The sequence below is a fragment of the Pseudopodoces humilis genome, chromosome 7 (assembly GCF_049639895.1).
Source record: "Pseudopodoces humilis isolate 2021_Gansu_Grassland_sample_001 chromosome 7, ASM4963989v1, whole genome shotgun sequence".
NCBI classification, from domain to species: Eukaryota; Metazoa; Chordata; class Aves; order Passeriformes; family Paridae; genus Pseudopodoces; species Pseudopodoces humilis.
Window position 1 is genome coordinate 41,778,104 of NC_142206.1, and position 26,003 is coordinate 41,804,106.

Genomic DNA, 26,003 nt, shown 5'->3' on the forward strand with positions numbered 1-26,003 from the left:
GTGTCAGTTTTGCCTTACCTTGTTTGTATTGATGGATAGCTATGATTAAAAAATCTATTTTGTTCTAAGTATATTTTTATCAGAATAACTGTCCATGTCTTTCCATCTATGCCAAACACATTTTAAAGTGTCTCCTTATGTCACCCTGCCTCTGTGATTAAACTGGGAGCTGTAGTACAGCTGTTTTGTTTTTGTCCCACAATTCTACCACTCAAACCCCGATTCTGCCTTGCTTTGACTTGCCATGCAGTGCTGGGTCCCTCTGGTGCCCTGGTCTAGGGCACTGATGCCATCCCACTTCTCAGACTCAGCATTGGGTTAGTGCACATCACTCTGGACGTTCAGCAAGTAGAGGGACAGTTAGCAGCACTCTGGACTTCAGCAAGTTATGGAAACAAGATACACTGGTAGAGCTGTGAACAGGAGGTACTGTGTAGTCACTCAGAGCACTTAGCAATTTCAATTTAACAGAAGACAGTGAAGGACGGAGGCTACCTGATTTTCCACAGAGATAGGGTGAACTACTAAGGCTGGGAGCAGAGCCCAGAGACTCAGATTCCTGTTGGCACAGGAATCTGAGCTGAGCAAGCTTTCAGCTGGAACACACTAGATACAGTCACATCAAAGCTCCATTTAGAAGTTGGTCTATGCAATGATATTACTCTTAGGCAATGTAGAATTTGCTTCTGTTGCATTTTCCTAGTCTTTCACAGGCATATAATATAAATTACAATGTCCCTACTGCATTTGAGAGACTGGTTTGCCAGGAAATGGGGAGATTAACTTCATTGTACAAAGAGATTTCACTTGTTTAAGAGAGTGCTTTGAAGAAAGGAAGTAAACACTGAAACAGGATTGATTCAGGAGTCTCTTATTACAAGATTATCTGTCATTTTATTGAGCTGCATATTTATTACAGGGCCTGTCTCTGGTTACAGGCCAGTGATTGCCTAGTTTCAGGTGTTTACCTGGTGATGGCTGGAATGCCATATAAACAGCTGCAAACAGAGACAGTTATTCAATCCACTCCTAAAGAGGTTTGATTGTAGGTCCCCAGTTTGCCCAGGGTGTGATGTCTGAGCCAAAGCAGGCAGGAGGCTGTTTCACTATCTGGCAGAACTCTCTGCTGGTGCTGCTGCTGGAAATGGTTAGAAATGTTCATATGAATTTTCAGCAGGAGCAAAACAAAAGGATCAGGGGCAGTTGGCACCCTGGGGATGGAGAAGGGAGTGTCAGAGTCTCTAATGCATTCCTAGTGCCTCTTGCTGTCACGTGTTGGCATGTGGACTGCTTAGAGTAGGAAAGTGAAAATTCCTCTTGTTCTGTCCCAAGGCATTGGGGATTCATATTTTCCCCTTCCCGACTCTTTCCCACCTTTCAGGTGATTTAAGTACATTAAGACTTAAGTACATCTTTCCTGTTATGATTTTTAGTGTGTGAGACCCTGAAGTCCATCCGATACCTTTGTGCTGTATAGGATGATAATAAAATACATAAAAATGACCCAAACTCAAAGACAGTGGCATCATCAGTCTTTTGTTCTGTGAGGCTGTTAGACCTTTCTGGATTTTTCTAAAAGTTGAGGTACATTGTGTGTATGTCTTAATTGTACTGAAGTAGCATAATGATCATAATAAAACTTCTAGCTGTTGTTTGCTCATGTTTCTTCTGGTCTTTTATATTTCAGTCATAGGAGAATCAAAAACTGTGGCAGCTTTTCAGCAGTTAGATTCTGTGCATGGCTTAATTTGAGTCCTTCCCCAAACAATTCCATGAATTAACTTTCAAACTGTTTCTTAAAAGCATTATCAGACTTTAATAAAATAATAGAAACAGTATTGAAAATAATGACTTCTTAACTATAAGGAGTAACAGAACCATGAGCAATTATCAGTGGCATTTAATAAACAAAACTCATAGAGGACATTTGATTACTTTTGGACTCAGTTACAAAATTAGTGGATGAAAAGAAGATAGTGATTGTTTAAAGTCCAATGTGTTATTTGACAAAATTCCCTATTTTAAAAGAAACCCCACAATTAAAATTTGGCTTTAACATGAGTTTTCTAAAATAAATTAGTAATTCAAAATGCAACAGCATTTTCATGAACTGAGAAGGCTAGACAAATTGGAAGTTACTGTCATTTCTGTCTAGTGCTTTTCTTAGTGATCACAAAGAGGGGAAGAAATGACATATTAATGAAATGTGTAGATTGGAGTAGAATGGAAAGAATTGCAATCATCAGTGTGGATAGAAAACAGCATAAATGTTGTGTGCTATGACATCTTTCATAAAGCAGTAGGTGGATAATTCATCTGTAAAGAGACCTGATAAGCTGCGCCTAGACTAAACTTTTAAGGCCCTTAAATACTGTAAGGTGGAGATATGTCAAGCAATTTGTAAGTATTTTGAAAGGGCTTGATGATTAACATCATGCATGACTTGATTAATAGGGAACAGACAAAGGCCTCGTATGTATGCTAGGTCTTCATGCTGAGAAATGGCAAGATATGAAAGCTATCTCCAAACACATATGGAGCATAAATACACAGGAGAAAAAAAGAATTATCCTGGGGTTGTCTCAGAGGAATTATGTAGGAAGGGGACTGTTCAATTGCTCAGAGGCGTTCTAGGTCCAGTAGCAAGAGAGAACATTTTAGCAATGAGCACTATAGCAACAGCTTATAGAGTATTTTAAGAAGTGAAAGGATGTAAGCCACTGACTTTTGACAATTTTATTGGAAGTAAACCATTCTGGGGAGCCAGTTTTTCTCTTCCACACCTAGTGAACGTGAGATGGCAACTTAGAGGAGGATAACTTAAATTTTTTCCCTTCTCCAAAGCTCAAATGTATCACAATATAGATATATAGATTTTCTTAATTTTCCAGAGGTTCTTCATCTGCTCCATGTTGAAATCCTGCATGTGTTGCTCTAGGTGATATCTGTATCTCTGAGGGAGAAATAAGCTGTTGTTGTATCAGGTAGGAATTAAAAAATAGTCCACCAAATGCAAACAAAATACTTTCATAAAGGAAACTGGATGGGTTGCCCTAACTACATTAGTGCTAATGCACTACCACGTCTCTTTCTTCTTTTTCTGTGTGTTAATTTTTGTTCTTCAGTCTCTCCATCTCTTCTAGCATAATTACCCTCCCCAGACTAGAGACTGCTGCTGCCTTTTGGCTTCATTACCAGCTTTCATTTTCATTAAGAACTTTGTGCTAATGGACTGTTATAAAACAGAGTCATCACTGGCAGGTGTTGCCAAACGACTCTCAGCATGATGGCATTTCTGTGCAGTGGAGCAAACAGTCTGGACATTGGATTCATGGAGCATCCAAGGGCTTGCAATGGCATGCAAAGAGAGATAAGTTTGGTGGATCAGTAAAAAGAAGCTCTCACATATTCACCATGATAAAAAAGGAACAATGATGAAAAAAGAGCATTATGAATAATGACCTTGTTCTGAGACCACCAAAAGTACCAGCATCTCTTCAGGTTGCAAATATAGAACTGCTTTCCAAAGAGCTCTCTAGTAGTCACAAAAAACTAATCCTTATACTCTTCCAGTTTAGAAAGGAATGAGTATCTGAAAACCACCTCAGTGACTAAGTGAAATCATATCAAAATGAAGTTTGTCATCCAACATTACTAATGGGAATGCATATTTCTGCTGTAGTGATACTGGTTGTAGCTGCCTTTGTGTGCCTTCTGACCTGTTCAGCAGTTATTGCCAACATTCATCAGGAGGAAGCAAGGACTTCCTCCATTGTCCTTCAAGAAACTGATGGTTCCAGTCAAATAACTAGAGACGTGTCCCAGAAGAACTACTGTCAGAATTTATCTCTTAAGAGGGGAATAAGAGTGATTTAGCACTGAGGAACTGTAATGAAGAATTGTAATTCTATGTTGATCTGAAGTCCATTAAATTTTTATTATTGTTTCCAGAAGATCATAAAAGCTGCCTAGGTATGTATTGAAGCAAGTACTCAGCAGGGGGACATGATAGGTCCACTTGCAAATAAGCAAACAATATGTATTGCATATTCTTTCCTGGCCACTTTTGAATTCGATTATGCTTCCCATTTGTCCTTTTCATTCTTACCAAATGCAAGCTTCACATCAGCTAAGTGATCCATGTATGCATAAACACACAGAGACAGCATGGTATCACTTGCCTAAAAAAGTGATTTTCTTCTATTAATACTTTTTTGTCTGTTCTCAAGGCACTGCTCCCCAGCAATAAGGTCTTTTTTTGGCAGATGGACCCATCTCACAGAGTATTTAAAGAACTCTTGATCTGACTGGCTGCAGGAAATGCATTTTGGCCGAGTGTAAGAAGGTGTGCTTTCCTCTAGTTCTTGACCTTCTGGCAGTCCTTGGGCCAGTTCTGATATAAAATGGCTTTTCACAGGCTAGTGCAGTTAGTCTGCAGCTGTTCCTAGAAGAGAGTAGTGTCCATAGTGAAATGCAATATGCAGCCAAATGCAGTAGCTCTTCCTTAAGCAGAATTTTCAATTGTATGGCAGATACTGTTTTTCTTACTGCTTACAATGCCACTGTATCCTTAAAATTCATTCTCTCCCTCAATGATGAACTCAGACAAGACTTAGCAGGCCAAAGGAAAAGGTGTTTCACTGGGGAACCTAGATCATATGGCTGAGGAAGAAGACTTTCTGGAGTGTGAAGGAGAGCTTGAAGAAGACAATTGTTTTAGTAGAGGGGGTTTTGCAGCACAATGTGGCCATGGGAGTGTACTGGCAGGAGTAACCAGGTCTTAGACACTGTGGAAGGACAGACCTTTTTCCCCAGGGACACTGCTAGAACCCTGCACAGTGTACTGCAGCCCAGAAGATTATGAAATTACATGTTCAAAGTGTGAGGCAGGAGGGAGAAAAGGCCACCAGTAAAGGCAAGGCAGGTAACTTTAAACTTTTTTTTTCCCCCTAGTCTGTCCTATGTTCTTGCTTTTCATTTTGTCCATCCTAAAAATATACTTGTCTCAATTTTGAGTATAAAGTATTTGTGGTCCTGCACCCGCATGTACAAGCATGGACTGATGTACCTTTAAGCTGTGATCACATCAGGCTCCCATTACAACTTTAAAGAAAACTTTTGCAGTGACTACAGGATGTGCATGCTGGTACTCAAGCACCATTGCTGCAGGTGAGACTGACTTCAGGCTCTGCTGGTCTTGTATGACTCTTGCTCTTTGCAGCACTGAATAATGCCAGAAACTTTCTGGACACCCATGTTCCCCTGTGGAGGTACAACTACTGGACTTCCCTTGGGCTTTTAATTCCTGTCTGAGACAGGGTTTATTAATAATAATAAAACAAGACATCATTATTGCTGTGTTGTCATTTTCTAGGCTTAAGGGGTTGCAGCTGAAGTCTCATTTTGCATCTTTTATGTGAGCAAATCTCATAGGAAATTTCAGTGTTTTAGAGTAAGGGGAAATTGCTCCTGGTTTGAAAGGATAATGTAAATAGGTATAAACCTCTCTCTCCTTTCCTCTGGTAATTCTGTCTAGGTCACACTGTAGAGCTTTTGCAGTACATACTTAACTGTGACCTTGTGTTTCTTCTGTGTCTTTTCTTGTACTTACATAGATGTTGTGTACGTCTGGAGGATTCCACTTGTAAGTGATCAAAGTTAAACCTGTGCAGAAACTGGAGCTCAAATCACTTCAAAGTGGATTAGGCTAAATAATGAGAATACATCACTGGAGAATAATCTTACAGTGAATAGCAGGCGGTTTGGGACAGAACATAAGTTGTTGGAACCTGATAAAATGTGGGGAAAGGTGTTAAAGAGCATTCTAATGGTGAATATGTTTATTAATACTGTTGCATTTATGTTCTGTCCTTTTTCCATTTTTTTTTTTTTTTTTTTTTTTTTCATTCTGTCAGGCTCTGTAGTGCTAGGAAGAATTCTGTACTGGGAAGTTTCTCAGTACAGATAAGTCTGTTCTCCTGATCCTAGCTCTTCTATTATGTTTCTGTTGTAGTAGTAGAAAAGTGAGAGGCCGGTACTCCTTTCTCTCCCAATGGCACTTCCAATGTGTGAGTCAGATTTCTTTGTCAGTATTGGCTGTGTTCCCGCAATTACTGTGTGGGCTAGAGAATGATTAGTGTCTTGTCTTCCAAGGGGAAGAGGGGGAAGAGGGTCCCGTAGGGAATTAGTAGCAGAGGAGGGTATAAATCTGAGATATTCTTGACTATTTTTGGGCATTAATACCATACGTACTCTAAACGTGAAATTTAAGTAGTCATCAAGAATGGGGTAGAGTTTTGTCTGATAAATTTTAAAAAGCCCTATGGTAGGCAGAGCCATTATCTTCCTCCAGAAAGTGATTTACTTGTTATTGCTGAGCTGTGACTCAGGCCTTTCCTTCTGAGGGGATAAATCATTCCTCACAGAGTAAATGTCACACAGAGATGTATTGGTGACTCCAGAAAAAGTTGCCCTTTAACAGCTTCCTGGTAACATTTCCCTCGCATCGCTTGGGTAAATGCAATGACAGAATAAAGGGAGTATCTATCCCCTTCTTCTGCCCCTCTTCATCACAGTCTGTCAGTCCCACCTTGGGGCTGTTGCATCTTAAAGGGAATGACTCAGACCACTGGCAGAGCAGATAATGACAAGCCAAAAGGAGACTGGGCATGTATAAACCCCAGGTCTGACCGGGACCTCACTGTGTAATCACAGAGGCCACACTCTGTGGTGGGGTACATCAAGACAACTGTCTTGCAGTTCAGGGGACTAAGGCTAATCAATATCAAAGAGGACTCTTGATAAATGAATGGTGTAGGAAGCAGGTAGTTCATGGAAGGTTGGAAGGTCAGAAGGTAGAAGGCCACAAGTGCTGATGAACCTTATCTTTAGGTTTATGGTTGTGAGCCAATAGAGAAATCATCTCTTTAAAAAGAAGGAATTATTTATTATTAATCAAAAGAGGTATGGATAGCAGGTCAAGGGAGGTGATTCCTTCTCTCTACTCTGCTCTGATGAGACCCCACCTGGAGAACTGCATCCAGCTCTGGGGTCCCCAGCTCAGAAAGGACAAGGACCTGTTAGAGAAAGTCCAGAAGAGACCGCTGAGATGTCTAGAGGGATGAAGCACCTTTCCTATGAAGAAAGTCTGAGAGAATTGGGATGGTTGATTGTGGAGAGGAGGTGGCTTTGGGGTCGCCTAATTGCAGCTTTCTAATACCTGAAAAGAGCCTACAAGAAGTATGAGTGGAACTTTTAACAAGGGCATGTAGTGATAGGACAAGGGAGAATGGTTTCAAAGTGAGAGTAGGTTTAGGTTAGACATTAGGAAAGAATTCTTTACTATGAGGATGGTGAGGCACTGGAGCAGTGGTTGCCCTGAGAAATTATGGATGCCTCATTCCTGGAAATATTCAAGGCCAGGTTGGATGGGTTTTGGAGCAACCTGGTCTAGTGGAAGGTGTCCCTGTCCATGGCAGGGGGATTGAACTAAATGATCTTTAAGGTCCCTTCCAACCCAGATCATTCTATAATTATTTGATGCGCCATCCTTATCAGTGTAAAAAATCCTGATTTTTTAATGGCAGCAGATTTAAATGGAAGGATCTGTCTAGGCTGGCGAGTTGAAAATGGTATCTTTACATTTTCTCATGTAGGTCATCACTATGAATATAGGTACCTTAACTGGCAATGACTGGTTACTCTTATCTTCTGATAGCAAAATTAGATGATGGATTTCAGTCCTGCTGTGAACAGGGAGGGATAGGTGGTCTCATTAGAGGTCCTTGACTCCTTCCCTGTGGTTACTTCAAAGGGGCTCAGGCACTGCATGGCTGACCATTTCTCCTTAATTTCTTTAGCTCTCCAAGGAAGCGAGTGTAGAAGTATTAAATACAGGAAAGTTCCAGTTTGAGGATGCCACCTTAATTCTTTTCTCTGAAATCTGCAAAAATTAGCAACTAAAGGCTCAATATTAAGAATGAGCATCTGTAGGTGAGTTGTTCAAATATGTGTACAGATACTATGGTGACAGACATTGCTGCAGAGCTCCAGAGTTCATCTGTACAGAGGCCTTGATTTATCTTTCAAGGAGCAGACCAAAACTGGATCACATGAAGCTTCAGAGTAATGTAAATAAGACAAAATATGGTGGAGCATATTAATATGCTTAATGAGATTGATTATCAGTAGGATTTTGCAGGAAGAAGGGACAAAGGAGGGGAATTCAGAGCTGTGAGAAAATGCTGCTGAATTACTGTCCAAAGAAGAAATTTCTTTACTTATAGGAGGAACAAGGCTTTTTGTGGGTGTGAGTACTGCCATACAACTCTTGAGATAATAGAAGTGTTGTAATAGAATTAAAAGTAGTCATATGAGTATATTGTCTGACTGTACTTCAGTTTCCAACAACTGAGCAAATTTCTAATTATAATATTAAAGAGCTTTCTTAACAGCAAATGGAGTATAGAGCCAAAATGCTGCAGGCATAGCAGCTGGAACAATAGCTTGGATCCAGAGATGTTTTAAAGGGGAGCATGCCCCAAAGTACCCTTTTTAAACACTACAAGACCAACCCTACAGGAAATGGAAGAATGGACCTTGATACTGTCCCTACAAAATATTCTCTCCTTAGATGTAAATGTTGTCTTCTAGTTCTGTGCAAGTCCAGTGATACCAGCTAGGTAACTTCGAGAATTGAATATTACACCCTGTTTTTTCCGAATTTCTCAAAGTTTTGATACTGGGGACTTATAGAGGTCAGTTAAAGAGAACAGGGAGCAATTTTTCTCAGGAACCTTGAATAATAGTCCTTTAAGGTCATGTTATTGCTGCAGTAAATTCCCAGGGTCCAAAATTTCTCTCATCTTTAAAATACTTCATGATGTCCCAGCTGAATTAGTGAAACCTATATCTTTCTGTTTCCTCTGCTGAGATAGCTTAGATTTTCCCTTTCTTCTCTTTTCCCAGAGTGAAAACTACTGGCATAAGAGTGTTTCCCTGATCAGCACCAGTGGTTGGAACAGCCTTAAGTGTTTCAATTTCCTGTTTCCTTACACTTCAGTTGTTGTATTTTATTGCTTAAAACTTTGAAGAAAAGTAGAAGTGGTGCAAAAGAGAGGACAAAGTTTTGTTGCATTCATAAAATCTTAGACACAGTCTCCTCTTCTTGCTCTCATTGGTAAGAATCCAGGAAAAAGCAGAACTATTTAATAAATAAGCTAGATACTAAACTTAGCTTGTGAAGAGAAGTGTGAATCGGGAGTTAAGGATCTGTGAAAGCACCTCATCCATTTCCCTGCCAGTGCTTTGTATGGCATAAAGTTAAAATAGCAGTGTCCTTATGATACATTTTCTGCTGGTGTATGCTCCACGCGAAGAAAAAATGCTTCAGTGTGTGTGTGTGTGCATATGCGTGGGCAGCTGGCTCATTTGTTCCTTAGGTATTCAATGGAGATTGCTGTCATTGTTCCTCATTTTATTAGCTTTTGCCAAGTACTTCCACTTTTACTAAGGACAGCAGGGTTTATGGCAGTGATATTTCTCACAGTGTCAGAGATAAAATACCAGGCTAATCACAGACTCTCTAATAATGTAAGTTGCAAAGGAGAAGTGGTCTTGTTTTGAAGAAGTCCTGCTTGGGAGTGTTAAGTCTCCTTGGAGAGACTTGTTGGATAGGCAGCCTGGAGAATTTGGTACACTTCATGGTCTCTAGGAAGGTAAATAATTTGTCTTAAATTATGGGGGCAGAGAGGGGAGAGATCTAATTTCAGTTGCTATTTTTCTTCCTAAGCAATAACTCAGACTCTCTCATATTTAGGGTTTCATCTTAAGAGGAGCTAAGCACCCTGAACTCCGCTGTTGTTAGAAAGAGTCTAAGGTGCTTGGTCTCCTATTGAATGAAACCCCCACAAACAAACAGACTTACTCCCATGGAAGGGGGAGGTAGGGAAAGGAAAAAAGACAAAACTGTTCTCCCTAGTCCACTTCCTTTCCCTTTTCGTTATTTCTAATTTTTTTTCCCCCCAAGATTAAGAAAATCTCCTCCCTTTGGCCTCATGCGGAGCATGATCTCCCAAAGGAAAATGAAGAAAGGAAAGGGATGGTAATATATTTGTTTTTCTGGGAAAAAGACATTGATTATACCCTAAAGTTAGGCATGTCCCCAGTGTTAGAGCTAGGCTGCTGGACAAAATTTTTTTTGAGGAATAGAGGTCTAGGTTAATTTCTGCTAGGACACCTGAGTGTCACATCCAACCCTGTCTCAGTTATTCCAAGGTCTTGATTATTCTGAAGACTTGCCTAAGATAACATATATATCTTTGGGATGGCATATAAAGACATAGCATGCCATTTCTAGAGTGTGCTTTGTACACATGCATATTCTGGGACACTTGGAGAAGCTGCTATCCTACCACTGTTAGGGTGAAATTAGAGTAGAACCTGAAATCTGATATTTGAGGGAAAACGGGGCCTGAATGCACAAAAAATAAAGGGTAGAGGATCTTTTGGCAGCATAGAAGTAATTACAAGCTGATGGGCTGGTCACCTTCATTTAGAACAAATGTTGAGTTTGAGAAGGGAAAATCCATTGCAGAAGGCAGTCTGAAGAGCAGTCTACCTCATGTTGGCAGGAGCACGGGCTCTGAGATTTAGAACATTAAAACAATGATGAAATTAGGTCACAGATTCTACTAATTCAGCCCTGATCAGCTTCCCCACTTCTAGTAACAATTAAATGCTTATCTCTTCCTTTCACATACATTTAATTAATCTACCATGAGCTAAGAGTAATGCAGTGGTTTGGCTTAGACCCACCACATTTTCCTAGTAGCTTGGACCTCTGCTGGCTCAGTACATGTGCAGGGCACTGAGAATATCTGTAGCAAAAGCCAGTATAGTGTTTCTGAATAAATGTAATATTATAGTACTCAGTTGAACCATTTCAGTGAGAGGTCACTAGAGGAGGGGGGATGTTTTGCTATAATATTCAGCTAGGGAAATTATAATGATGTGTGTTTCAGCAGCACTTATGTATTAAGCCTGGTACTATCTGTCTGCTCAGTAAGAGACAATCCTTGAGCTAAAAACTGTAAACACATGGAGCAAATAAGTGTTAGATGAGGAGAAAGACAGGTCATTCAGAGATACAGAAAAAGAGGAAGGTACTTGTCTGTCCCAGTGTATATCCCAACAACTTGTTCACCTTGTGTCTCATGATCACTGAAAAAACAACTGCTGAAGTCAAATATATTTGAGGGCAAATTGTTTCAGGACTAAGATTTTATAGGGCATAGCTGTATGTTCTGGTAGAGGCAAACATATTGCCACACACTTCCTAATCTAGGTCATCCAGATGTGAGGATTTTCTTCAGGATGGTTAATAGAAATTGACACTTGATGCTCAGGAGTTTCATTTGACTTTTCTTAGTGTAGCAGCACACCTGAGTGAAGGTGACCACACTGTTTCTTGGCAGAACTAGCTCACATCTAGCCAGCTTGCAGCTTAGAGTTGCCTATTGATGACCAGGTGTAAATGTGTTCTCAGTTTCTATTAGCTTTGTTCCCCTTTGTGAGGCTGCACCACAGCATTTGAGAGACAGCTATGATGTCTTTGGGTGTAGATGTCAGATCAAGACTTTCAATAGCAATAGTACCAGATCTATCACTTTCTATATAACTTTGGCCATGCCTTACAACTCACCCTCTTGATTTTTTTTTGCATTTTTGGTCTATGAAGTTGAACTAATACATGCAGTCTGGGGTGCTTTGAGGATTAATTTGCTTGCAAAACCCGCTATGCAGAGCTATGAAGATCTGTACATAAAGGAGAACAGTTAGTAAATTGTCTTCTTGGTGAAGCGCCTTGGTGCTTCAAAATTTCAAAACATCAATATGTTTTAAAGCATCTTGATAGTTCTAAATTACAGTATTTGTTTTTCTTTGTCATCCTTTTCCTAAAGAAGGGCCTTCAGTAGAAATTCAGGGTGTGAAGCGCTGCAATTAAGATGTATCAAGATATTGTTATGACATCCAAACCTGGAAGCTGCAGGTCAGATCACGGACCTTCTACAAGCGATGAGTGTGGGACTCAAAAGTAAAGCCAAAAGAGGCCATGTTGAAAAAGGACCACTATTTCATTTACTGTGTCTTTACGCGGCACAGAGATTTCTGCTGCATATCTGAGTCAAGTTTGAATTTTCCTTGCCCTAGGATAGTCTCTCCTTACTGTTAGTGTAGTCTATCTCATTTAAAATGCTTCTGGCAAGTCTTCAGGCTACATACACTCCTATGCATCTAAGGAAAAAACCTACTATAACTTTGAATGCTATAAAATTAATGATAAAGATAAAAATATATATTACAAGTAAGTGTTGAAGTGTACTACTCAGGAATGTGGGTTAGGGAAGATTACCCAGGTTTGTCTGCCTTTGTGATATTATCCTTTCAATTTTATGTACCTTACAACTGCTGTAAAGATGTAGTTTTGCTTAGTGCTTTTTCCTTATTGGAAAGAACATTACAACCTCCTTCGACAGTATGTTGCTATTTGTACTCCCAGGCCAAGGAAGCAGTGACTTACATCTGTGAAATACAGAGTTAAGTTGATGGAAGTGCTGTTTGAATGAGAGGAAACTTGGCCTTTGAGTTTTCCAGGGAAGAAAAGGTGGGAAAAAAGCTGTTTTCCATGTGTAATATATATAAGTCTATTGGAAGCACTTGCTGAAGTGTTGATTTGTAAGCATTGGACTGAGGTGGATTTGAGGATAAAAGAAATTTGAAATGTCAGTCAGTCATGGCTGGAGGGTGTCAGCTGAGGCTGGACACAAACCTGGGTGTGTTAGTGGTACCCTGGCTGCCATCCTCAGGCAGGAGCGAGGGCTCTGCTGGCAGAGGCTGATGGATGGCCCCAGGGAGTGCGTGTAACAGAAGTAGTTATGTGATACAGGGTGCACACTGCAAGCAATTACAATTTGAATAAGTTATCAATGGAAGGAGGTAGGGGACTGGAAAGCAGCTTTATTAACCTCCTGAAGCTATGTTCACAGTGTTTTAAAAAAGTTTATGTATTGCTGTGCATTGCAATCATGGTGACAAATGCTGGTGCCCAGAGAGTTTGTGATCACGGCCTCTTTAGCAGGCAGTGCTTTACCAGAACAATTCAGAGCAACAATCTACATATATTCAAAATAAAATGAATGAGGAAGATGAAGTGTAAAACCCTGGACAAGGACAAACCTTCTAATAAATCCTGCCTCAGGTTTTCCTACTGTGTTCTTTGGCTTTGCTGTCTCATGAAACAAACATTCCTGGTGCTGTCTGTCCCTTTTTGTGCTCTGATATGGTCATTTAATTCTAGCTAAGCTGAATGAACAGGGGTAAAAGCTGGGGGAAAAGATTACTGACAAAATACTGCTCAATCAGGGTTACATATTCAGGAGAAGCAACAGGGAAACACCAACCAGTAAGTGAAACAGTAATGATGGCTTTGCACCACCTTTGTGCCTCTGGGTTTTAAAACACCTCAGTGGAGGGGCAGCAAGACTGCCTTGTGTATTTGATCTAGCAGCTCACAGCTGCTCAGTCTGGGGGGTCTGTTGATTATGGTTCGACCCAGGAGCCATGTCCTCTCTTTTCATCTGCACCTCCTTTGGTGTATCACTTGCTGCAGCTTGTGAAAGGGCAGCAGAGTGACACATGCATTATTTATATCTCCCAGGGTTCTCTATTGTAAGAAGTCCATAGCAGGGCTAAAGTAGAGCTTATCAAAACATTCAGCAAAATATATTTTTGACAAAGTTCTTTAATGAAATTTGGTTTCTGTCAAAGGGAGGTGAGCAAACCAGAAAAAAATTTCTAATTTTACATGTCTAAATTTAAATGCTTAGTCTTATTTTTCTAGTAGCAGCCTTAAAAATGCATTGATACATTTCAGTGATGAAAAAATTTCTGTGAAGTTTTGACCTTTCTCAAAATCTCAAACAATAAAATAAAGGCAGAAAAATCACTGTCTTTATAACAAGATTATGATCTAAAATAGCAAAACCTGCCCTGATGATTTACTAGGATCACAGAACAGCCATGTTGGAAGAGATCTTGAAAGATCATCTGATCTTTGTTAAGCTTTTTTCTTCTCCAGGTTTACTCAAAACTAATGTCCACTGCCACAGCTAAATGTACTATGATTAGTGGTTAAATATTTCAAAGGAGGCCCTTATTTAATCTTTAAAAATCCAGTGATATTTTTTTTGGAAGTCTTGGAGTTTTCACCCCAGAGTCTTAATTCCCAACTCACGTGATTCAATTTCTATTCTGCATTTCCCCTACTGCTTCAGTTGATTACAGTTTAGTCTGTATGCCTGTCTTAAATAATCTGCAGGGTGCATTTAAGCAACCTCTATGCTGTAAAAAAGGTGGCTGCGTATCAGGAATGGGGACAGTGATTTAATAGTTTTTAAGTAACATGCTTGGAGATCTCTGGCATGGAAGTTGATAGGTAAACACAGTTCAGTGTAATTATTGCTTAGTAGCAAAGTCTTATCAAGTTTATCTAAGTTTAGACTTACATAATCTCAAGATTTTTTTTTATCTCTGTTTCCTCAGTTTCCTGAATCTCTTTTTCTCTCTTTGGCATCTTAAGTAGTTATACTTGCAAAGAGTGTAGCTGACAACCTTAATGATACATTATTTGATTTGTAAAATAGTATATTTACATTTTTTTTGGAATCCGGTTTCTTTTCCTTGCTGTCTAAGGGGAGAAGCTAAAGAAGTAACTCCTTTATCTTCCTTCTTTTGTTTTCCCAATCAGCTCCCAGGAGTCACTGCACAAAGTGTGCCTGGGGGAGATACAGGCCTGTTTTCATACCAACGTAGGAAGATTTTTCTCTGTGATAATTTCTATCTTGGTGTGGGTGGACTATATCTGAATTTATCCCTCCGTAAAAAGAGATAGGGCAATAGCTATCTTATGGGGATTTTTATATTCGTTATCATGTATTGTTTCCACAACACTGCGGTTGTTTAACCTGCTTTCCTTACAATTAGAAAATAAAATCAGTGACTCGAAACATACAAATTTGCTGATATGACTTACAGAGAAGATATCTTATTTGTTTTCAGTGGGATTAAGCAGTGTGTATGTGAATGTAAAGCTTTGCTTTTTACCATTCATGAAGAGATTGGTGTGGATTTCTGAGGGGTGGGCTCAGGGGCTGTGTGCGGAAGCAGAAGTGGTGCCGCAGTGACTGCAGGGCTCTCACGGCTCAGGCCCCGGCTGGGACACAGCTCTGCAGCATTGCGTGCCAGGCCCTCGGTCTGTGACACAGCTTCGGAAAAAACTAACACTTCTTGCCTGAAAATGGCTTGTGAGGCCCCTGAGGTTCTGGACCACAGGGAGGAGCAGGGAAGCTGTTGGTCTGGTGGCGTGACCTCTATCTCAGGTCCTGCAGCATGAGATGAGGAGGCACTGCGATCAGGCCAGCTCTCTGTGCGGTCACCGTGCAGAGGACAAAGCAGCGGCCGATGCATTAACTGGGAACAAGTTCATTTAGATTAAAAAAAATGTTAATGAGCATTTTGAAACACTGAGAGTCTATGAGGGACCGCCTGCCTGGAATGAGCATTTACCATATGGTGCCTTTGGAAGCTAATACTCATTCTCATTATTTTAAACGATTACAAACATTGCAGGTGTTTTGTAGTAATCTCTATTGTCTAATTAGAACACTCTCAAAACGGGCTTGTTCTGCTTGCTAACGAATATTGATTTGAACAGCTGAGTTTGTCTTGTATGAGTGATGTGATTGTGCTAGGTGCCATTTTGTAGTCTGTTTTGCTGAGTAGTTAATTTGAGGAAGAAGAGACTAGAACCGAGTGAGTAGATGTGCTGATTCACCTAGAGGTGTGATTAGCCTTGCTAGGAGGACCTACAACTTGCACCAGAATTTTCCATTGCATTATATACTTAGGAAGTTTTTCTGATGGTGGTGTTTTAGGCATTGAAAAAAAAAGAAAGAAAAAAATAGTGAAACTCATTGCAGAAAAGTTAAGTGTAAGAATGGCGTACTTGAGTTTGCATATTTCTGTTGTTGCTGACACAGAGTGATTATTTCTGTTGTTGCTGATCCAGAGTCATTCCTTGGAAAGTACTGAATAAACTTCATGATCAGATACCCCTGGTGAGGGCCACTAACAGAGGCAATGGAAATGCCTTTCTTCCCTTCCCTTTTGTAGTTGATACTGATAACAAAATTGTCCAGATGGAAACTTTCTGGCACAGTTTTGAGTATTAGAAAGCAGGTATTTATTACAGTGTGCTGGTCACTCAGAGGATCCTTCCTCTAATTGACTGGCCCAAGCACTGGGTAAACAGAATGTTTATCATGCACACTGATTACATATTCATTAGCTGTCCTCCCCAAACTTGATGTATATGTACCACTTTCTTTTACATAGTTGCACCCCTTATTGGAAGTCCTTATGTGGTTCTTTGGGGGTCTGTTTTCTGTGTCTGGTGACCTTTTTAGGTGGCTGTTCCTCGACCCCCGCTTTTGAGTAAGCACACTATTGCTGTTTTGCATGAATTTTGCTTTGTGGACCTTGCAGAACTGAGCTGGCATCCTGCTTGTGTTTTGCATGACTTCTGTTTGCCCAGGTTGCATCCTTTCTCTACTTCTCCAAGGCTGTGCTGTTCAGTTCTACTGTCCTTATCAATACTGCTTCTGACAACATGGATTCAAAGGCTCAACATAGACTAGAAGAAAGGTTTAAAAGACTAGTTGAGAACCTGGACTCTTTCTTTTTTGGTGAAATTGAAGGGGGTAAATGTAAGACACGTTGGAGTAACCTGAAGAGACTATTATCTATTTTCATTAAGTAAATTTGTTGTGTGTTAATGTGGCAATTTCCTTCCACAAGTAAGATCATGTTTGTATTTTAAAAAGGGAAAGAATGCAAGTATTGTGAGCCCTTTGACTTCTCGGTCTCTCTAGTTCGTAAGGAGTTAGAAATGCAGCTTTCTTACATCTTAAAAAGATTTCTGATAAAGGTGGATGTAGTAGTGTTTGTGGGCTTCTGAAATTTCAGCATGAAAATTCCAGTCTTAAATGTCAAGCATAAGTAGATATGGCATCTAAAGTTAAGAGGGTAAGTACATCATTTGGTTATGACCTTTCTTTTTCTTCAAGTTTATGTATTTCAGTGATGATTATAATATGAGAAAGCAATATAGACTGTTAAGTTGTTGCTTTTTGAGATCTTGTAGTGTAATAGACACACATTTTCCCCCACACGTTCTCTGAGAGGCTCATTTTCACAGCTTGATAGAACATACACAAAACAATGATTGATGTTCATATTTTCAGAGCTGCCAAGTGTTGTTCATATGCCTGCTTTGATACATGCATTTTTGATGGGTCTTTCATGGTTTCCTCTGTGTCAGAGAAGATACCAAAACGAAAAATTAGGCACTATTCCATAAATTAGCAGGTTGCCTAGGGTTTGGGGTATTGTCCAGACTTGTCTATACTGCTTTTCTTTCCTAATCTTGATACCAATTTCTGAGTCTCTAGTAAACATCGTTAGTGGTGGAATTTGTATTTAATCGGGAAAAAACTTAGTGCAAGGCCGCTGAAAGAGACTATGGAAGAGTATGTTGTTCTCTGATAAAAATTGATCAGCAGTTCATTTACTTTACCAGTTTACTTTCCATGGAAGGAAAGCTCTGTGTACTGGGACAACCTCCAGGGAGAATTGTCTGTGTACTGGCAATATTAATATCTAACAATAATATCTAATATCTCTTGCTGATAGACAGAAGGGTGCTCTGAGACCCAAGTCAGTCAGGGCTGACTTGCCAACAGTAGTGAAAGAGTTGGGCACCAGTTGCTGATGTTTCATGTGTTTTATACAGTTCAACAGTAACTGAAGTAGTTATGGAGAAAGAGGGATGGAAATCTCAAGGATGTGTGCTTAAATTCAGTAGTGGCACCTGATAAGGAAGAAAAGGAAATTATGTTTTCCTTCGTGGTTAGGGTAAATCCTTATTTTTAGTTAATTTTTTAGTGGTTTTAATTAATGGAATGGGGTTAGGCCATTGGTTGGAGGGAGTTTGAAGGACTTGAAGAATGAGGAAGGTTTTGGCTCAGTCCTAGAGAGCAGAACAACACGCCTTAAGCTCCAAGAAGTTTGAAACAGTTTGGTAAACTTACCTCTCTGAACAAGCAGCCTTATTCCCCAGGTGCATGATGTTGGCACATCTAACAGAGCAGAGGCTGCAGGACATTGCCATCAGTTCCATTCATCTCCACATCGCTGTTTCAGTCCAGATTAGGTGAATAGGAAATACAGCATGGTTCTTGCTGATGAATGCTTGGTGACACCCTTTAAGTTAGTGATCAGTTTGCAGGGTTTCAGTTCTTATTTTTGGGCTGTAGATTCATTAAAGTTTTTTTTCAGACTGCTGGGGCCAAGATGAGCCTGAGAAAATACTGAACTGTTCACGTTTTTCTGAAATTAAATTTCATGTTTGCTCCTTCTATTTGAAAGACTTCTGTGAGAATGGAATGAGTATGAAACTGTATTTGTAGTTACTATACCACTTAATTTACTGCCTTGGCTAAATCAGTCCATATTTTTAAATTTTAAGTTTATAGTTACACTGAGCTTTGTTAGCAAAATAATTATTTCATTCATATAATGCAAATTCCTTAATACTGTGTGTAGAGCTGTACAAAACTTAATAGCCATATCTGCTCTAGAAGTTCTGTATTCTGTGTCTTTTGCCTCTTATTGCAGCAAGGATGATAAATTCTGTTTTTCTGAGAAATTAATGAACAGCCAAACCAGAACTTAGTTTGAAATTTGCTTCATACTTGTCCCAAGGTTGGGAAAGTATAAATGCTTTTCTTCTATTATCTTGGGTCTTTGTGTGCATGGATCCTAGCCAGAAAGGCTTTTCATATGGTATTTTTTAACTGAATTGATACAGCAAGTACAGGGAATTCCTCCTCTTTTTTATTCAAGACTGTTCTCAGGAAATTCCCAGCCTGATTTTTGCACAGTGTGGAGGATTTCAGCTGAAAATGTGGAAAAAATTATCTCTTTTCCTCTTATTTTGTTGCTTCAAAAGTGTCAGTCTTGTGTCAGAACAGGGAAATTTAAAACTGACACTTGATTATTTCCCACATTGTTTTAATAACCGTTGTGATTATTCTGTTAATTTAAAGCATTGTAGTTGAGAATTCCAAATAGGACTCTGTCATGAAGTTCTAAAAGATATCTACTTCTCTAGTTTGGCAGTAGCCTGCTACTTAAGATATATGTGAAATTCTGTAGGTGAAAATGTTGGACAGTGTTTTACACCATGAGAATGTATCTGATAGAGCCAGAGACTGCTGCTCTTTTCACTTGGTTGTAAGGGTGATGCTAATTTTTCCTTGGTTTGGGAAGTGGAGGAAAGGACAGTGAAAATCAAAGTATAGGTATATTTAAAAGCTGAAATGTGAAAAAAGCCAGATTTATTTTTTTAAAATTGTTTTGATTGTTTCTATTTGAAAAAAAAAATCTGATATATATATATTTTTAGGTTTTACTCATGTTTGAAACCCTGAAAACTAAGAGCCCAGATGGTCAAGAGCACTTTTTAAGCTGCTATTTGGAGTTAGATGCAGAACCATGCAAGGCACTATGAGCTGGCAGCTTCAAAGAGGCAAAAGCATTTCTAGATCTGTGGTCTGATAGGAGTCAGATCTATGAGGTGAACCTGACAGTGACTCCTGTGAAGGGAAATCCTCAGACTATCAGCCTGGAGTAAAACATTTTTGTGTTCCTATGTAACAAGGAGGATGGAAAAAACAGCTTTTGCTGTGGATGATGATTTTTTTGTAAAACCTGTGTAAGAAATGTGAGAAGTATGGGAAAATGATTGGTCATGAGCCACCACTTTCACTGCTGCAAGATAAAAGCCGACTGTGAAAGGGATCAGCACTGTAAAATGGGGCTTTTCTCATGCTAACACTATTGGAATATTATATAAGAACACTTAGGAGTATTCTCTTGCCCAAGACAACATGTAAATGTGGGACAGCACCCAGTGGAAAGATGTGGACACAAAAACTGATCCTTTGTTTGTGAGTGTGTAATATAAATATATATGTATATATTTTAATATATATATATATATGTCTGACTATCCATCCATCCATCCATCCATCCATCCATCCATCTCTATCCATTTGATTTTGGCTTCTGAGACACAATCCTCTTCATCTCCTTGTCAGCCTCCTCCATTATCCCTTCTCTTCCTTTGTTATTTAACTGAAGTCTAGAACAAAATGTCTGTAAAAGTAAGCTCTGACTCGGAAAAAGCTATCAATTAATGCCTCTCATATATCTCCCCTAAATCCCAAATTAGGGGAGCCTTGTATGTCTTGGCTCAGATAAGATTTCAGTTCTGGACATTGATGAATCCCTATCATGATGTTTGTTGTGGTGTGAGACCTTGCTACAGAAGAATGCGTTGAAATGTTTTTCAAAGGAGAGAGGCCATTTTTGAATGGTCGTATTTTGGGTAAGAGGTAGCAAATGGGCTTTGATGGAGTGGGGCTGCTGCAGGCAGGGCTTGCCAGAGGTGCCAGGGCCATGTGAGGGCTCCCAGCATAGACACAGAGGCCTGTCTGCCCTGACAGTGTGGCCAGGGGCAAGCTTGGCTCCACATAGCTGTAGCTGCATTTCAGTCTGCTTTGGAGCCACAGACTTTCACAGAACACTCAGCTCAAAGGGGGAAATTAGTGTCATGGGGGCTGTTTTCTTTATGTGAAAAGACTCGGCTGGATGGAGCAGCCAATAAAGATTTTAATATATTTTCTCAGTGCATAACCCACATATTTCAGCTCCCTGGATGGGGTCTTTATTTCTGAGGTGAATGACTGATGAACACTTCCAGGGGGTTGAGAAAGTGCAAGGTTTTCTGGAAGGTGAGATATTAGATTTTTATAATCTAATGTTAACTTTTTAAGGCGTGACTGTGGCTGAGCGAATAAAAAGGCATTACTTTTGCAGACAGGAAGATTTTCCCCTGCCTGAGCTGTTGAGCCTATTGATACAGCACTCAGCTGTAATGCTGTCAAGGGACATTTACCAGTGTAACTTGTCTACCATTACTTTGATCTTGATATTCAACCTTTTTTTTTTTTTTATGTTGTTAATATTATTATTTTTATGTGAATTAGGCACTGGTAACTGGTGTGTGATGAACATAACAGGAGATTGAAGCCTTTCTGTCTAGAACTCATCAGATGGATAGCCTCCATCCCCATTCTCCATCTGCTGTTCCCCACTGTGAGGAGCAGAGGCTCCAGTGCTATTGCTAAGAATGCAGGCTGATTCTGCATCTGAATTCTACAGATATTTCTGTAGAATATTTCCTGCTTATTATTGGAGAAAATGAAGTGTCAGACGGTGTGAGACTACTTTCTAGTTTTCCCCTGCCTTTTCCCCTATGTACTTGCCATATTTATTGCAAGTGATTTCTAAAATTTCTGGACCTGTTAGTCTGTACTGAAGTCATTACAACTGTTATACCCTGGTCCACTCAGCTGAGGAGTCTGGGGAGGTTCTCATGAAATGGAAAAGGGCTGCTTCTTGCATAGCATGGTTTCTGTGCCTACAGTTAAAGCTGCAGAAAGTATCTTAGCTATGGCTTGAGAGTCAACAATAGAGGTCTGTTTGGTTAAGAGTGCTAAGTCACCTAACTCATATTGGGTTGTCCCACTCTCTTGAAAAAAATGATGTAATAGCTCAATCATGTGCTACCTAGACTGATTCCTGCTGCAGGGCAGGGCTTAAGACCCCAGGTGATGGGGCTATGCTGTCTGGAGCAGGAGCACACCACTGAACGGGGCTACTGGAGCTGTGAAAAGGGATTGTCTTCCTTTTTGGAGGATTTGTGGTGTGGGAGGGCAACCATAGCTGGCATTTGTAAGAGGTTAGGTTGGTGGTTTGTAAGTCTCTTAGATAAGATTACACAGGACTCAAGTGGTTCTCCCAGATTTGAGTTGTGCTTTGGAGCTTTTAGGGTCCTGTTAGGGTTGGACACTGGGGTTTTCTTTTGTTTTTTAGACTTCCTTAGGCTGGACACGGCAGGTGTGTTTGGGCTCTAAGTACACTAATAAGCCGTAATAGCCCTGATGAGCCTCAGCTGGGGCCCACACCTATGGGCCCAGGAATTCTATTTAAGCTCAGCATTGGTGCTTTAATCTTTCTTTCTGAGTTATGATGGAGAAGGGTTACTGGTTTTTGATAGTTGCAGCAATGCCAGTGCCTAGCCATAGGATAGTGTCACCTGGACTTCAGCTTGTGGCCTTTGACTTCCTGGCTTGGCTTTTGGCCCAGCTTCATCACCATGGTTATGCCTGGCAATTGCAAGACCTCATCTTAGCTCTAACGAATGGATTGATTTCCCAATTTGGCTTTGGAACTGCCTTGTCATTACGATGCTGCTTTAAGAGCTGGACTCTTGGTTGGATGCGGCTGCTCTTTCCAGGTTTGTCTTCTTTCTGTACCGTGGGACAGAGCCTGGCCAGTAAGGCTCTGGTCTTGCTGGTCACATTATTCCCCTCAGTTCCCACCCCTGAGGAAAGGCGGTCCTGCAGTGTTCCCTAACTCTGAGTGAGAATCAACAGGAATCCCTGATTTACTGTTAAAATCATTATCTTTAGGATTTTTTGGGATAGGATGGGAGTTAAAATTCTTAGAAGGTGGGATTTAGAGTTGAGACCTATAAGGCTTTCCTGAGCCAAGGAAATGTGGTAAATCTGCGGGGTTTCGAAGATGTAAATAGCATTACAGACTGGTGTAATGCCCAGGCTAGAGTGAAGAAGTGCTGTGGAGGACCTATCTGTTCCCTTCCCAAAGGGCTGTATAGGATATTTGGAGACTTTGGTCTGAAGGGTTTCAAGGTAGAATCACTTGCCTGCACTTATTGTCTGGGAGTTCTTACATTTAGGACCCCAGGACAAATCTTAAGGAAAAGATTAGGCGTGTAGAGCTCCAGCCAGACTACATGCCACACTATTTATTTAATGATTTAAATTCCAGACTGGATTCAGGCTTGAAGCCAGGAAGTGTTGTTAGACTACCTAGGTCAGTTATGTTCACGTTTTCTATCGTGTGTAACTAAGGTGAGGTATCTTGACTCCTGAACTCTTTTCCTGCTGCTGTAGTTCTCAGTAACAAAACTAGAGAATTGCTTGTGTTTGGTTACCAGTTTGCTATTTGACCAGAAGTTGCTTATCTCAAACTTTTGTGAATTTCTTCTCTCTAGATAGCAAACTAGAGGGATGGTAGATCTGTCCCTGTTATTTTTATACTACACATTTGTCTAGTGAGATGGAGATTATTGTGGACAGCTGTAAGTTACTGTCCACAACATGTATATATTAAGAAAAGAATTATATATATAAATTATATATATATATAAAACTATATATATATATAATTATATATAATGAATAAATATAATATATATAAAATATATAACAAATATATAATATATAATATAAATATATTAAATAAATAAAATATATAAAAATATATATTTAAGAAAAGAAAAGTACTAGTAAGGAACTGGTAATTTTGCTGCTGTATTGCTATGGAGACTTTGTGTCTAAGAATCTGACTGCAATAAACTGACTTATTTTATGGTACTGGATGGGGGCCAGACTTGAATTGGTAACTATGTGATAAAAAGTATAACATAACTGGCTACTGAGTTGGCTAGTCCAAAGACTGAATTTCTTATCTGCTTGAGCATTCATCTTATTTTTTGACCCTACCTGGAGCAGAAGAGGTCTGTCTGAGCTGGACAGGGGTAGAAGGACAAGCAAGCTGAATTTAGCTCATCCGCTGCAGCTTCAACATTTTTCCTCCTGTCAGCAGTATGTTTGGCCCTCCTGCTGTTAGCAGTACTTGAACAGCTATTTGTATGTATGCAATCTCCCAGGGAAACTATTGAGAAGATCTTATTTACTCTTATGGAGACCGAAAACACCTCAAATGTATCACTGGCCTTTGCTCATTTAATGGGAGGCAGCTGCCGCTCTTTGTCCATTTTTTTGTTGGTGGATGAGAGGACTTGCTTGTGGAACAGAAACATGTGATCACAGATTTGTCCCCAGATCTCCTGTCTACAAAGACAGCTGTAGATAAACTTCTATAATGAATGAAATTAATATGGTGTGCATCTCCTAATTCTTGTTGATTTTTATTTTTTTATTTCATACTATTATTTCTTTGTTTACTTGCACAGTAACTCTATAACCTGACTCTCTGCTATTAGATATCATTATGGTTAAATGTTTAGTGTGTTAAAAATGTATAAATTGCCATTGTCTAACTATATATAGTTTGTATACATAAATTCTCAGAGCATAGTTCAGTTCCTATACAAATACTCGTTTTCTGTTCATCTCTACCTATATTTCTTTAATAATTCTTCCCCTCCCGTCTGTTCTGTGATCTTTTTAGAACTGACATGGGTCACAAGCTTGGACAAGCAGCAGCAAGATTTGTCCCAGTAAAAAACTTTCATTGTTTCCTGAGCGGGATTTGTAGTAATTGAGGACTCAAAATGCAGTAGTCATGGGTAATGTTTGAATGGAAAGCAGACAAGGAGTTACTTTTTTATGTTTATCAAAAGTGATGCTTCTCTGAATGGCCAATGTGAGCAGACTATGTATTGCCTGAATACAAAATTCAGCAGTGAAATTCCCTTTTCATAGAGGGACAAAATGATTTGGTTACTTTTTAATGTGCAGAATAAGATAACAAAAATAGTTAGTGGGGAAGGAGTCTACATTGTGTTTCCTCTTGGAAGATCACTCAAGATAAATACTATTCATTTGACAATCCAGTTTTGAAAGAATTGCAGTGCAAGAGAATGTGAGAAAGAATGTGCAGGAATCTGAAAATTAGATAGTCCTCAATTCCTGCAGAAATGGCTGAACAGGAGTGATAAGAGAAAGGAACTACCTACCTATATTGAATTGCCTCTGAAAAACTAAAGAAAGCAAGCTAGCTGTCCTTGATAGACTCAAGATTGACAGCTTGCAGAGACAGAATGATGTTTGCTGCTTAATGTTTGTGGCTTAAACAAAATTCAATACATTTCTGAAATTTGCCTTCATTTAAAGTTTGGTTTTACTTTTTTAGGGGTTGTTCTGTTATTTCTGAATGAAACGAAATTAATCACTGAAAGTCCTTAAAGTGGTGACAGCTGGAGAAGATTTGTAGAAGTGACTATAGAGCTAGATGGACATCCCTGAGCATCTGCCCTCTTCCAGCCACTCGCAGTTCAGCCATGGCTGAAGTTAAGAGGGTTTGGGATTTTTAATTTGATTTTTAGGTGTGGTGTTCTCAGGCCAGTAAAATGGGCATGGAAATCTCTTGAGAATTATATTTGAAAGTTTTGTGGGCAGATTCTCTGGAAAGTAAGACCTGATTAAAAAGGATAGAAGAGTGCCCAGATTGCTACATTGCCATTACCATACTGAATGAAAATTTCATTTTCTAGTCATAAGGTCTTGGTACAATTCTCAGGCTCTGAATTTGGCATGAGGTCACAGAGAATGATAGTAGAGTGAGTCTCTGGTGTAAGCAGGTAGGAAAAGTTGTCAAGAAGAGAGACTTAGTGAAGTAAGGGACATATTTAGAAGTGAAAAAAATGAGAACATGGATGGAGAGGAAAAGAAATGAAGTTATCAGGTGAGAGAGTAAAAAAGACAAGAACAAGAGCATGGAGAAATGTACAGTATTATTTTGCAGTGAAGTCAGAATTAAGTAGGGCCAGAAGTAAAATGGAAGCAGGGGTAGTTATACATTTACGAAATGAAAGCTGAATGATGTTATAATTGTGTATAGGTCTAGTTTGTTTCACTTTAATTAGAAGACTACCTTGGGATAAGGCTTATTATTCTGAATTAGTAGATACTCTTGGCCCTGAATTATGG

The 26,003-nt window shown here is 39.6% G+C and overlaps 1 protein-coding gene across 12 annotated transcripts in view; it reads left to right on the top strand.

The window, feature by feature from the left end:
- The window catches only part of NRXN3 (neurexin 3), a 919,744-nt gene that overhangs the window by 58,732 nt on the left and 835,009 nt on the right, over positions 1–26,003 (top strand). For 10 of the 12 annotated variants that reach the window (XM_088057321.1, XM_088057322.1, XM_088057328.1 and 7 more), the window contains exon 1: positions 22,280–22,540. The exons of the other annotated variants lie outside the window; for them this stretch is intronic. In XM_088057321.1, the coding sequence (XP_087913447.1) occupies positions 22,309–22,540 (232 nt within the window). In that variant the 5' untranslated portion in view covers positions 22,280–22,308. Of the gene's footprint in view, positions 1–22,279; positions 22,541–26,003 lie in introns of those variants that run through there. 12 annotated transcript variants of the gene reach the window in all.